We start from the raw sequence: 13,946 nt of genomic DNA, 5'->3' as shown, positions 1-13,946 counted from the left end.
ATTCCTCGTTACGTTAATACAATGCTTTCCATCTATGTTACAATCAAATCGGTAATTTACGTAATTTACATCGTTAGAAGTCGGGATTTGAACCGAGGATATTCTATTAATACGTAGTAGCACACAGGTTCGTGTGGGGGAGGTCAATGTTACCACAGCTTAATGATGTCACTTAGAAATCACGTGGCAGGCTCCAGACATAGACCCCCCCATCTCACTGTGTAGTTGTCAGAACAAGAAGGGACCAAGCAACACTCACCCACACCAGATTAATTTTATATTTATATTTATTTTAATTAATAACAAAAGTGGAATGGTTACTGTGAAATACCGTATACATGTTCTAAATGAGTTCGAGATGCCCATCCCACTGTGAACCATTGCGCTGAACGTCTCTTACTACAGATACGTCTATTGATGTAAAAATAATCACGCTGTAGACATCACGTGACACAGAGCAAGGATTTTCCCGTGTAATTAAAAACATATTTTAAAAAAAAATGTTTCAAATAAACGGGCGCTGTTTTATAAACGACAAGGTGTTTTTGAGAAAGCTGACCAAGTTTTATTGGAGCTTCGTGCAAATTTTTTGGATAAACCGAAAGTGGACAGATATGAACCAAAATTATATTAATAAATATATTTATTTTGTACAGTCTATACACAAACGTTTGAAGTTTATTGGTGTTGTAAAAATTATATAATATTAAAACATTTGTTGTGTAAAATATTATATTAGCGCTCTTAATCGTAAATACGATTCCAAGAAAATAATTAAGCATTAATTCCACAGATAAATATAACGTCTGACTACAATAACCAACTTACCATGAAAATGGAAAGCTACAAACAGAACTACGGATCATTATAATACATTGCATCAAATATCTAATAGTTTTTAAAATATTTTAAATTGATAAAAACCTGAAGACGACGGTATTACCCGTCGAAACATGTCGTTTTAATAAAAGCGCTAAAAAATATAATGTAAAATCGTATTTACGATTAAGAGCGCTAATATAATATTTTACACAACAAATGTTTTAATATTATATAATTTTTACAACACCAATAAACTTCAAACGTTTGTGTATAGACTGTACAAAATAAATATATTTAATCAAACACAAACATGACGCATATAAGATACAAATTATATTAATAAAATTAAGCGAAAGCCTTTTGGAGTTAAAACATTGCGGAATGACAGATATGACCTCTCTATTATGTGTTCATTCCATATGATCTATACAGAGGATGCGTATTAATGATTTTACAGTTCAGTAACGAAATTGATTAAAGTGCAACTCTGAGCACACAGGACTAAATGCACCAGAATGACACAAATGATAATATATAACAAAGGCATAAATAACTTTAGGGAGGATTTAATGAATAATTTTAAAATATTATTTCGAAACAACAGTTGAGAGAAAATACTTACCACTTTGGATATTTATTGGTTATGAGCAGGCACATATACGAGGCGCGTCCCAAAAGTAAGTTTCCCACTCGTCCCACAGCTAGCAAACCTTATATTGAGCGAAGCGACTGTGCGTACGTGATAGAGCAATGACGTAGCATGGCGCATGCACTAACGGTACTTCCCGCGTTTTCACAGTAGCATCGTTGCAGCTGTTGAAGATGGAGGTTCTTATTCCAGCTCCCGCCGACTGTGAAGTGCGGTCAGTGATAACGCTAGGCCGCACACGGCTCGACGGACAGCAAGTCTCCTGCAGGAGTTCAGCTGGGAGGTGTTTAATCATTCACCCTACAGCCCGGACCTCGCTCCCAGTGATTTCCATCTTTTCCTACACCTCAAGAAATTCCTGTCCGGTCAGCGTCAGCGTTTTGAGAATGACAGAGAGGCGGAGATGGTTGTCACACAGTGGTTCCAATCCCAGGCGGCAGACTTCTACGACACAGGTATTCAAAAGTTGGTCCCACGGTATGACAAATGTCTCAATTCCGGTGGCGAATATGTTGAAAAATAGCTGGACACTTGCTGTATCTGTTGCAATAAATATTTCCATGAAATTGTGTTTTGTTTCTGTAAACGGCCCCAGGGAAACTTACTTTAAGGACGAGCCTCGTACATGACTGAATTGTAAGAACCGTGGCCTATTTTAAGTTTCTATCAACATTCGTCTAAAAAGGCTGAAGGAGAACAGGATAAATCTCAGAATGTAGACTGTGGACAGTGACAAGCGACATCCTGTTGAGCATTGTTTACGTTTCAGGTGCTTTAATGTTTGTTACACAATGAGCTTTTTGAAATTTGTCATTTTTAATCTACATCTCGGCTGATCGTCAGAGATTTTAAACGTCTCTAATTTTTTGTTAATAACTTGAACTAGTGTTGAAAACTGTAAGAAAATATAAGATGAAAACAAAAGCTATGAAGAATAATACGAAAACAGTTTGTGCATAGATACAATACACACCCAAAGTTTATGAAAGAGCGTGCAGTGAGGAATTGCACAATATTCAATTCTAAAATGTAGCATCGCGGTGTTTCAGACATACAGTTTACCACTGTCAAAGTGTTAACCAATGTCAGAAAAATCCAAGGGAAAAAAAAAATTAAGTTTGATTTTAATAAGAGTGCAATAACCACGTAGAACCTGAAGATGACAGCATGCAACCGAAACATGTAGTTCGATAAACAGTGACAGTGATGAACACTGTGTGTTAAAGTGACAGTTTAAACAAATATCAAATAATTATACAATATTTTAGTGATGCCATGTATGAAAGGTTTCGAAACAGCGCCTTAGGCCCTTCTTCCCATAATCGTACAGGTTATTACCATATGTTACTTACAGTGTGCGGTTTGAAGCCACTGTTTTACATTTCAGCACACCCGTCGCGCCAGTAAGACCGAGGCTTAAAAAAATTGAAACTTCATCCACGCAGTGCGACGCGAAATTAACACACCCACTCACATTTTAATGGGCTTAAAATCGCTTACTGTCGACTGAGAACACATTAAACAGATCTAACGAAAGAGGAAATGCGCGCTCATAGATGGCATTGCGAACGCACCACGTCAGTCTACTTTGTGTTGCACATCGGAGATCGCTTTTGATTGTGTTGTGAAAATTATGTCTGTGATTTTCTAAGAATTACAGAATTGACGCACGTACTCAAAAAATAGCAAAGTTTGATCAGGACTGTTTACTTACAGGTGAAAAAAAAATCTCAAGATAGATTTACCCAAAACTGTATCAGGTGATGACGTGGAGTGGTCCTAAGGACAAATTGAATTAATTGTACACTAGGTAATTACCAATACAGTAGGGCCCCGTTTTTCGTCGGGGGTCTGGTCCCTAACCCGCCGTATAAGCGGTGCCCCCGCCACGGTGGTCTAGCGATTAGAACGCTAGCCTTGTAATTCTGGGGTCTCGGGTTCGATTCCCGGCGGTGCCCGAATTTATAACTTGTGTTGGGCAAGGCCGTGGTCTAGGCAACACGGAGTTTTCCTCCGGGGGCTTCCCCGGTTTCTCCGTGGCATCCCAACAATTACTCCATTCACACACAGAAGAAGGCAATGGCAAACCACTTCTGGATCATCTGCCAAGAACGTATATGAACAGGTCCCAGTCCGAGAAAAGGATGGAAGGATCCTGTTCATATGGACCTGTCGTCAGACAGAACACTAAATAATAACTGTATAATAAAAGTGTAGTGTGTCAAGTTTAATAAAAATCTGTCGGAGAACTCAAATACGTAAAAGTCCGTTCATTTTCAGTTCCTGAAGCAATGTGGTCCCTAAAACGGAATTTATAAAGCGAAATGAAAGTCACACGTGTGTAACCTTCGAAGCATTGGACTGGAGTGCGGGCAACTCGTCGGACTAAACTTGAATATCTTATGAGCACTTCACATTTCCTCACATGTTGTAGTGTTTTCGAGTTAATGACCTCAAATACGAACGAAGCCGAGGTTTAAAAGAGCGAGAATATGTAACAATAGTAATTGCGCGCGTCATGATTTAATGACCCCTCTTTCATTGAACGACATACTTGTTCTTGAAACGGGTGTAAGTACACAATGACACATTTCATTCTTCATTTTAGAATGTTGCTGTTACCACTGCAAGTACATTAACGTGTGATACAATTGTTCAAGTTTGTTACAGCTCCGTCTTAAACTGGAGAGGTAGTGGAACACTTGAACCTTTACCAGAAACCTACACGGAAGTGACAAATGAACGTGTACATGAGCTCGTCGACGATAAAGACCTTGTTCTAATGACAATGAAATAAACAAATTATTGCAGCTCGAAGAACATAAAAGTCTGATGATTATAATTCTTATGACTTTACTCTCTAGTATGAAAAACGCGAACACTATTCAAAATTTACGGATTAGAAATATAATTCGGGAATTCTACAACGTCCTCCGACAAGTCTAGGTATTTTAATCAATCCACAGAATACATACCTTCATACAAAGATTATAACACCCCCCCAAAGTATTAATAATAGTAATTTATAAGACAAAGTATAATTTTAATTAAGCATATTTTATTTCTTCAAAGAGTTGTGCGTTATAGAAACAACCTGCAGAGAAGAACAACAATCCATATCTTAAAGAAACAGAAAGTTTTTGCTTCATAATTAAAGTTACAGTAAGTCGTTCTGTTCGTGAAATAGGTTTACTCCAGTTCTTACTTTAATTTTATAATAACAAATCGAAACTACTTACTGACATTCTTGTATACTCAAAAATCGTTGCGGATCGCCTCTTAAGCTCTGATTAAATTCACCGCGTGTCTATTTTTACATTAATTACGAGAAATTTTAAATGCGGATTCTCAATTAAAATCATTCGATTTAGCACGTGTTGAAAGTCAAGTCAGAAGGGGTAGTAGGACAGATTACTGGATTCTGCAGAATGTACTCCAGTACACGCTCCGCCACGCATTTCCGCTGCTCTCTGCCCTTTCTTTGGCGGTTAGAACGCGGGCCTTGTAATCCTGGGGTCTCGGGTTCGATTCCCGGCGGTGCCCGAATTTATAACTTGTGTTGGGCAAGGCCGTGGTCTAGGCAACACGGAGTTTTCCTCCGGGGGCTTCCCCGGTTTCTCCATTCACACACAGAAGAAGACAATGGCAAACCACTTCTGGATCATCTGCCAAGAACGTATATGAACAGGTCCCAGTCCGAGAAAAGGATGGAAGGATCCTGTTCATATGGACCTGTCGTCTGACAGAACACTAAATAAAAAAAACACCAAGGAGAGAGATGACAGCAAGAAACAGAAATTTAGTTTAAACGGCAGGATTGCGTATAGGGGCAGTGGACTGAGCATGTGAACACAGGATGGCATATGGCGTCATCTAGCTGTAACTGCAAGACGTAATTAAGAAAATACGTAAATAGACCGCATGAGAGATGATAAGACAACAGAACTATATTATCTGCACCGTCTAATTCGCGAGTTTTTATATACAGAATGTGCAGAATATTTGACCACATCATGCTCAGGACATGACGCAGCTGGACCGTCTCTTCCTTTCATTTGATAAGTTCAAGACATCAGCTGACTGCAAATTTCTCGGCCAATATTTGCACACGACGCCAGTTCTGTGTACAGTGGAGTCTCTTCATCTATGTAGATACGAATGTAAAAGTTATCGTTCAAGTACAGATATGTTACAATGGTGGCTGTCTTCTGGGTTGTGGCGCCAGGTAATCTGTTAGAAGTTAACCAAGAGTTTTCAGATTTCCTTGCTGCCTCCATCGTCAGGGCGATGCAGAAAACAAAGTCCTCTGAAACGTGGGCAAACGTCTACCAGACTACACAGTGCTGTAACCGCGTATCCCAATTCGAAAACCGCTGGATAAAATTTGATAAAATTTTATATAAACATGAAGCCATAAGAGGCTATCCGAAACTCATACTTTTAACTTCCTACAATTTGATATAACAACATGGCGGATGCCCGAAATCATGAGCTGGGAACGACACTAGCAGCACTTTTAGAGTTCTGTATGATAACATATATTTTAAACATGTAGAACTTTCAGATTTTTTTAAGACTGTACAACAACATGAAGGATGCATAAACATATATTCAATTTTCGGTTTGGTCGCAACTACAAATTCTGCATGAAATATTGTTTACAAGTAAACAATTAAAATCTTGACGACAATGCGGAACTTTGAGGTTATGCCCGACAAATTTAAGGTACCGGTAGCCAAGACAGTAGTAAGTTCTTTCTACATCTTGAACAAGCTTAATGATACTGCTACTACTACTACTACTACTACTACTACTACTATTCCTAAAACAATCGCAACGCATTTAAAATTGCAAACATTAAAGATATTTCGAATGGACCAGGATTTGATCTCATGATCATTTACGCACGAGTCTGACACGCTACGTCATGAGATATCATGGAATTCATCAGTAAGTTATCAAATAAAAAAGTTCCTCTTGAAGAGAGAACCCCAGGACATTACTATTTCTTCCAATTTCCAAAATTAGACACGCAAAAGGGTGTTTAAAATCGTACAAAGCGCGACGTTTCTCCCAAACAACAGGTAGCAGATAAAATGACAAACACAAAATAGTTCCTCTTCGAAAGATAACCCAATTGTTTTATCTATTTCGAAGATGATGAACAGGGGTGTTCAAAAAAAGAACACTTACAAACGATAAGTCGCAAACGAATCTGCAAACGTAAAAATATTATTATTGTAATTATATTCAACACCGTTGAAATTACATGTCCCGGTACCACGTATCGGTCGACACAATTCACTACGCGTGATTCTAAGGAGAGAAGAATGTACTGTACACAGCGTACCCGGAAGTTGATAATACACGTTCATACGGTCGTAATATCGGCTTACGAAAACAATATAACAACTTATTATATCACGGCCATTTCCCCTGCATGAATGTTTTCCAGTTCACACTAAATTAACCACAAGTATCGCAGATAATACCACCACAATGGCTCTCGTTGCCAAGAAGCTGAACAAGAGAGTAAAGTTGTAGGCCTGCTCCGATCTCGAGTACCTACTTTAGTTTTTAAGACTCGTTTACGACTTTTCTGATCTCACTGGCCTTACAAAAGCGTTACAGATACCGCACTGCACAGTGGAAAATAATTCTTCTGCTTCACTTCGTTATATATATCGAAAAATGTCGCAGATTTTGACGAGACGTACGTCATCATCACCTCCACGTAATGAGTTAAAAACACACGGACATTTACCTGCACGTCACACATACGCTTTAAAAGTATTTCTTAGGTCCAGGGACAACTTCACCTTGACTTCAGTGGAGGAGGCCAATATTTTAGCACAAAGAAGAGGCTGATCAACTGGTGGAAAGGCAAAAGGGGAAATGATGGAGGACGAAGGCACGAAGGAGGGGCGAAGGAAATGATAAAACGAAAGAAACGCAACAAACTGAAACCTAAACGATGGTAACTTGAAATTTAGTAGGAAAATAAGCAACGCTGAACAAGAGACGTAACATAAGCGCAGATGTGCAAAGAACATGGCAATGACCTTGATCTTGTAGTCAGATTGCTGCCAAATGTTATGTATGTAGATTCGGATAGCATACGAGAAACTTTGTTAGTTTTAGGTCCCAACCCTGCGCCCCACTAAACAAACACCAGAACACATAAGAGTACAGCAGCCTTTTTCGACCCCCGACACACCCTGACTTGCCAAAGCCACATTCTAACACGCCACGAAGAGGGGGTATCAAATTATTCATAACCATAAATATGTATCTGCGTATAAATACCTACACCATATGGACGCAGGCAGATAACTATCTATGATGAGCCAATGTGTGTGTGTGTGGATACATACATATAAATAAATACATATATATTTAAAAATAAAAATTAGAAGATGGCTGTCTTCTGGGTCGTTGCGCCTTGTAGTCTGGTAGAAGTTTACCGACGTTTTACAGAGGTCCTTGCTGCCTCCATCATCAGGGCGATAAGCACGGCGCAACAACCCAGAAGACGGCCATCTTCAAACTCACCGCCGTGAAAACCTCAAATCTCACAAATTAGAATTGCTAGCGCGAATACACAATTCCTTACAAAAATCCGCGGAACACTGACTTGGAGAAAAAGCTCCACTGAGTCGTAACTTGGGCTCTACATAGAGGGAAATGGTTACTTGTATGCCGTGGCCGGTTTTAATCCGGTGAAGTGCCCCCACTACCCATTAACTGCGAGGCATATTGAGCCCTCAACCCAGTGTTGCCACACACTAAATATTGTCGAAGAGTCATGGCGGCACAGCAACCCCATTTTGCATATCGTCGAGGGGGGGGGGGTAGATGGTTTATGGCATTGATTGGCCACGACAACTTCTTATAAATCGACCCCAACCGAAGTATGTTCTATTTAATGTTTATAATTATCCATATTTATTATTATGTTATTTATTTTAAATATATTCATTATTTGAAACAAATTAAAATATATTTCCTACCGTTTGATCCAAAATTTATTAACTATGTGTAAACATTTAAACTTGATTCTGATTTATATTTATACATGAAGATTGCATGGCCATAAAAAAGGGGAGGTCCGCATATTTTGTTGTTTTCGAATTCCATTTATTAGATCTTGTCTGTCCTCAGTCTACTCGATCACAATGAAAAAAGAATGAAAACTGAGACAGAGCAGAAAACAAGAGTAAGAATTATTTATCTAATTATGGTTATAATTATAATATGAGGTGAAAATTTCGCGGCACACCTAGATGGCCTCCGCGGCGCACCGGTTGCGCGTCACTGCCTCAGCCGTGGTGAGGAGAGACGTTTGTGTTGGGAATCGAAATCCACAGCCAGTCACTGAAAAACAACTGCGACCATGGTCATGAGGTACCCCTGTAAGAAAAGCAAATTATTCTGATGCAGGGGCCTAGGCATTAGGCGTCTTGGCCTCGGGTAGGACAAAGGAAGGCTCCGTTTCTACGTTTGCCCTACCGCAGCGCTGAGAAAAGCAGCAAAGCCCTTCAGAGTGTCATTCTACCACGCTATTCCCCATCATCCTCCTACTCCTATTCTCTTCTTCAGTTTACTTTCATCTCATTCTCTTCCTCCCATTTTCCTTCCTCTTCCGTGCTTCTCCGTCACAGATTTATTTCTAGAAGTTTACCGACGTTTCAGAGGTCCCTGCTGCGTCCATCATCAGGGCGTAACAGACTCACCGCGGTGATAGCCTCAGATTATACTGTCTTATTGACGTTTATATCTGCATAAATTCCTTCTCTAAATATATTATGTTGGTAGCAATGTCAACGACGCTGTTTCACCCGCAGAGATTGCATACACCGAATGTTGTGGACATTACAATTCCTTCAGACTATTTTATTGCAAAGTGTAGTTACTTTTGATTTGTTTAATAATGCATTCCAATGTTAACTAATCTTAAAATTCTTTACTTCGATTACTATTTCCTGTGTAGGTCTAAGTTTAGCGAAACTAAGGCTGTTAAGCTACAAATCCACACGGAATTTCAACCTAGAAGACCACAATCGATATCGTCTACTGCAATTTGAGTTATGTTCTTGTACGTGCGATATTTTGTGACGATAAACTTCAGTTCCTAAGAGACAGGCAGTAATAAAAGAGGATCGCGAAAGTTATATTATGAAAACATCGCAGTTTGTATACTTCAGCTAACATTATTGGGGAGTTTAAATCAAGGAAAAGGAAATGAGCACACACGAGAGATGAGAAAATACACAGAAAATACATAACGAGCACAGAATAACTTTATTTAGAACTTTACACTACCATTCGATAGAAGGACACTTTGATATGTGCCCCGAGAGTCAAAATTTAGAGAGTTATTCTATCATTTTGAAAGTACAAAATTCTTTCGTGCTCACTCTGTGTATTTTGGATTGAAACACTTTGGGAAAGTTTAGATGTGCAGTAAATCTCAGAGAGATGTAGCATGAGGGTTCAGACTCGACTCATCTGGCACAGAATAGCGATAGTGCTTTTGTGAGTACGGTAATGAACATCAATCTTTGGATTAGGAAAGGCCCGGACATCCAAATCGATGGAGTGAAAAGGAAGACGTCTGTCTTCTGGGTTGTTGCGCCGTCTGGTATGGTAGTTTACCGACGTTTCAGAGGTCCTTGCTGTCTCCATCATCTGGGCGATCGCCCTGTCCTGATGATGGAGGCAGCAAGGACCTCTGAGACGCTGATACACTTCTACCAGACCACACGGCCGGCCATCTTCAGACTCACCGCCGTTCAAAACCTCAAATCCTTCGTGAGTGAATATCTTTACCAGCGTTTTTACTATGAACTCCTGAACAAAGAGCATGTAACAAGTTGGTATTTTCACATTGAAAAGAAGGCGTAGTGCTTAAGAGCAAACTCTCGCACGGAAAAATCTGCCTCTGCAGCAAGACATACATCCCTACTTCAGCCATTCATCACACGCGTTCTCATTGGCCAGTCGGGGAACTGAGATTGCAGAGGCACCCGTTGGGGAATCTCTTTCAATCGCTGAGTCAGTAGCACAAAATATTCTGGCCTGGTAGAGTGCCAGGTACGGACGTGTTGCGGTTGGCGCTTAACGTTGAGACGACTATTTGAGTCATACGATCAGCTGACATCCATCTTCAAAGCGTAACGCAAAATATTCGTATTAGAAACCAATGTCCTACACATCCTCTACAATTTAACAGTGTTTCATTTCAAGTAACCAAATCGTAGAATAAATACATTTTAGGTGTGATTTTAATAAGGTTTAGCAGACCGTTTTAATTATAGCGGTATAATGGACCTTCTGTGTTGCGAAACTGAATGTGAATGTCGCGCGTATCCTGATCCTGTTTTATTGAACGATGAACGCGTCTTACAGAACTTGCTGGACAGGGAAGAGAGATATTGCCCCTCCAGTTCGTATTTCGAGTGTGTTCAGAAAGACCTAACTCCACAAATGAGAAGAATAGTTGCAGAATGGATGATGGAGGTAAGTAATTTTTACCAATCATTTTACGCTTGCATAGATGTCAGTGGAATTTTACACTGAGGGGTCTAAACCAAAATTGTCGGGCGATTTTTCACTTCATATTGAAGCTGGAATTAAACTTTATTCATGTGTTACAAGACGTAATATTAAGTACTGATTTCATCGTCATTTACAAGTAATGTATGAAATATTTTATTGTGAATATATAACCACGTCCACCGAAAAGTCTGATTACGCAGTATCATATATGCAGTGCGACAGATTGTTCAGTAAATTCGTATCTGCATTAAACGAACGTCAAAATGGATGATGTAAGCAGTGGAAAAGTCAACACGTTTTCCTCAGATTCATTGAAATGTCTATCGACTGATTAAGGTATTTAACGACGGTGTGATGTTTAAGGGAGTTCGTTCCGCCATTCAAAATGCTCGATCTACGCTGAGAACCATAAGGTAAGGACACAGGTGGAGGACGTTTACGAACTGCGTGTTGAGGAGAATTCAGTATTTGGATTGGGAGGAAGGAGGAATATGATTTACTACTCGTCTTATGTTATCGAGATTACTGGCTTTCTGGAGGCGAAAGCTAGTGTGGAAAGTTAATGTTGAAAGGAAGATACGTAAAGTGGGGGTGTGGACTAGATGAAAATGGATAAGGATATTGTGAACATTTTCTGTTTGCGTTAACTCAGGATTTTCTTGATAACTGAATGACTTTGTGGTTATTTGAAAATGATGTGTTTGCTGTAATTGATATTATTGAGTATGGACAATAAATGTCTTAATTAGTAATGCATGCAACTGTAGTTACAGTTTAAAGTAGCATTCCAATTATAAGCTGTGTTGTAATGGAACTGTTTATGTTACTAAAGGTCATTACTATGATGACTTATTCATGCATTTGCTGAAAAACTGCTTTACAATTGAGCATGAACGTATCGTGTACATTACGACGAGCAACAAGTGCTTATGTGTCGTGCCACAGCTCAGACCGGCTGCTCCCCGTGGCGGCCTGAAAGACACTGGTCTAGGTTTTTCTACGAGTTCCGTTCTTCTCTGGCAATTTCACTCCACCGCTTCTTCACATTCACTCTTTTATCGGGGGGGGGGGGGGGGGTCTACCTGAAGGACTCTTAGATTTAATTTCGTTATGTACACAACTCCATTATAACATTTACCACACATGAAGTACAGAGTTTCATTCAATATTCGTACAAAAATTTGATATTCTTTCACCGAGAAGTAAACTTATTTTATACACTTTCGACACGGAAAACACTGGAAACCTATTTTATTCTGTATGTAACAACTGAAGAACCCGGAGCATCTTATCTTGTTCTGGAAAGACATTTATTTCCACTCCTACTTGCAAGTCACCTCGTGATATCAAATCATTGTTTTTCCTTTTGATCTAAGACATGTCATTGTTGTGTTCAAGGTGTGCGAGGAACAGAAGTGCCAAGAGGAAGTGTTCCCTCTCGCAATGAACTACGTAGACAGGTTCCTCAGTGTGTGTCCCATCAGGAAAAGTCAACTCCAGTTGCTGGGAACTGCGTGTCTTTTTCTCAGTTCGAAGCTGAGACAATCCCTTCCCCTGTCTGCCGAAAACCTAGTCTTCTATACCGACAACAGCATCTCTGTGGATGACCTATGGGTAAGTACGTCTCTTTGTTTCTCGCTCCTGATACATGGGGTACAGCAATGAGCCACACGGCTGTCACAAGCCACTGTCAATTCGGTAAGAGGGCAGGACGATCGACGAGACCAATGCTTTCCAACGAGTGGCCCGCGAACAGTTGGGGATCCGTGATTTTTCCTTCGCTGGTCCGCAAATTCCAAGTCCAAGGCCTTGTGTGACATTAAGTAACTCGCTTCTTTAATGTGAGGAGTAGTTAGCTCTCGCAGAAACTCCAAAGTTGGAGGAATACCTCTTGTCTACTGTCCGCCACTCTGTATTCATTATATTAGCAGCTGCTCTCCCTACTTTCCTCAGATGACATGTTACCGGAACGCAACTGTCACTTGCTAGCTCCCAGCAGGAACTGCACGACCCACCGTCGAATGCTGCAAGATTCTGCCGATACGAGCCAAGTATCCTCCTTAAAAACAGAATTAACTTATTTTTTTTGTAAGAGGTGATGAGAATGATATCTCTGTGACAGTTGCATTCCGGTTTAGCAGTGAACGATTTTATAATAAAAGCGATAAATAAATAAATACGCTGAATAATGACTTGCTACTTGCTACTTGCTAGAATGCGCGACACGAACGAAGGCGGCCGAGTTCCGGTCACTTCGGCGCATCTAGTCACGTGCCCTCGTGAGCCAGTCAGCTCTAGCCAATTGCTTTGCGCTCGCTGTGGTACTGGCGTTTTCCCTGCTACATTTGCATATCCTGTTTCTTATTTGTTGTGTGAATGTTGCGTTTGCGAAAAGCAGATTGCTAGTATTCAGCATTAGATGTACAAAACTAGTGTACTAAAACATGGAAGGTGAACGTCGCAGTTTTTAGCTTATACACAGACTGGCCAGTGTGAGCTGGTGTATAAAGTATTTAGATACTTCAAACGTGAAGCAGACTCTATGATTGAGGATTTCACAGCGGTGAGTCTGATGACGGAGGCAGTATGACCTCAGAAACGTTGGTAAACATCGACCAGACTGCACAGCGCAACAACCCAGAAGACAGAAATCTTCATACTCATCGCCCTGATGACGGAGGCAGTATGACCTCTGAAACGTTGGTAAACATCGACCAGACTACACAGCGCAACAACCCAGAAGACAGAAATCTTCATACTCTGATGATGGAGGCAGTATGACCTCTGAAACGTTGGTTAACATCTACCAGACTACACAGCGCAACAACCCAGAAGACAGAAATCTTCAGACTCTGACGACGGAGTCAGCGTGACCTCTGAAACGTTGGTAAACATCGACCAGACTACACAGCGCAAC

The 13,946-nt window shown here is 40.2% G+C and overlaps 2 protein-coding genes across 2 annotated transcripts in view; one reads left to right on the top strand and one right to left on the bottom strand.

Annotated features, from left to right (window-relative positions):
* LOC110829056 (splicing factor YJU2) overlaps positions 1-13,946 on the bottom strand; it is a 159,502-nt gene that overhangs the window by 103,002 nt on the left and 42,554 nt on the right. The gene's annotated exons all lie outside the window — the stretch shown is intronic.
* LOC110829058 (G1/S-specific cyclin-D2) overlaps positions 10,529-13,946 on the top strand; it is a 42,213-nt gene continuing 38,795 nt past the window's right edge. Inside the window, exons 1-2 of the mRNA XM_022062364.2 lie at positions 10,529-10,990; positions 12,428-12,643. Coding sequence (XP_021918056.1) covers positions 10,796-10,990; positions 12,428-12,643 — 411 coding nt within the window. The 5' untranslated portion in view covers positions 10,529-10,795. The remainder of the gene's footprint in view (positions 10,991-12,427; positions 12,644-13,946) is intronic.

The sequence above is a fragment of the Zootermopsis nevadensis genome, unplaced genomic scaffold, assembly GCF_977971745.1.
Source record: "Zootermopsis nevadensis isolate Lab colony 2312 unplaced genomic scaffold, Znev_1.0 Znev_ptg000017l, whole genome shotgun sequence".
NCBI lineage: Eukaryota > Metazoa > Arthropoda > Insecta > Blattodea > Termopsidae > Zootermopsis > Zootermopsis nevadensis.
Note: the sequence above shows the minus strand (reverse complement) of the source record. Positions and strands in the feature narration are given on the sequence as shown.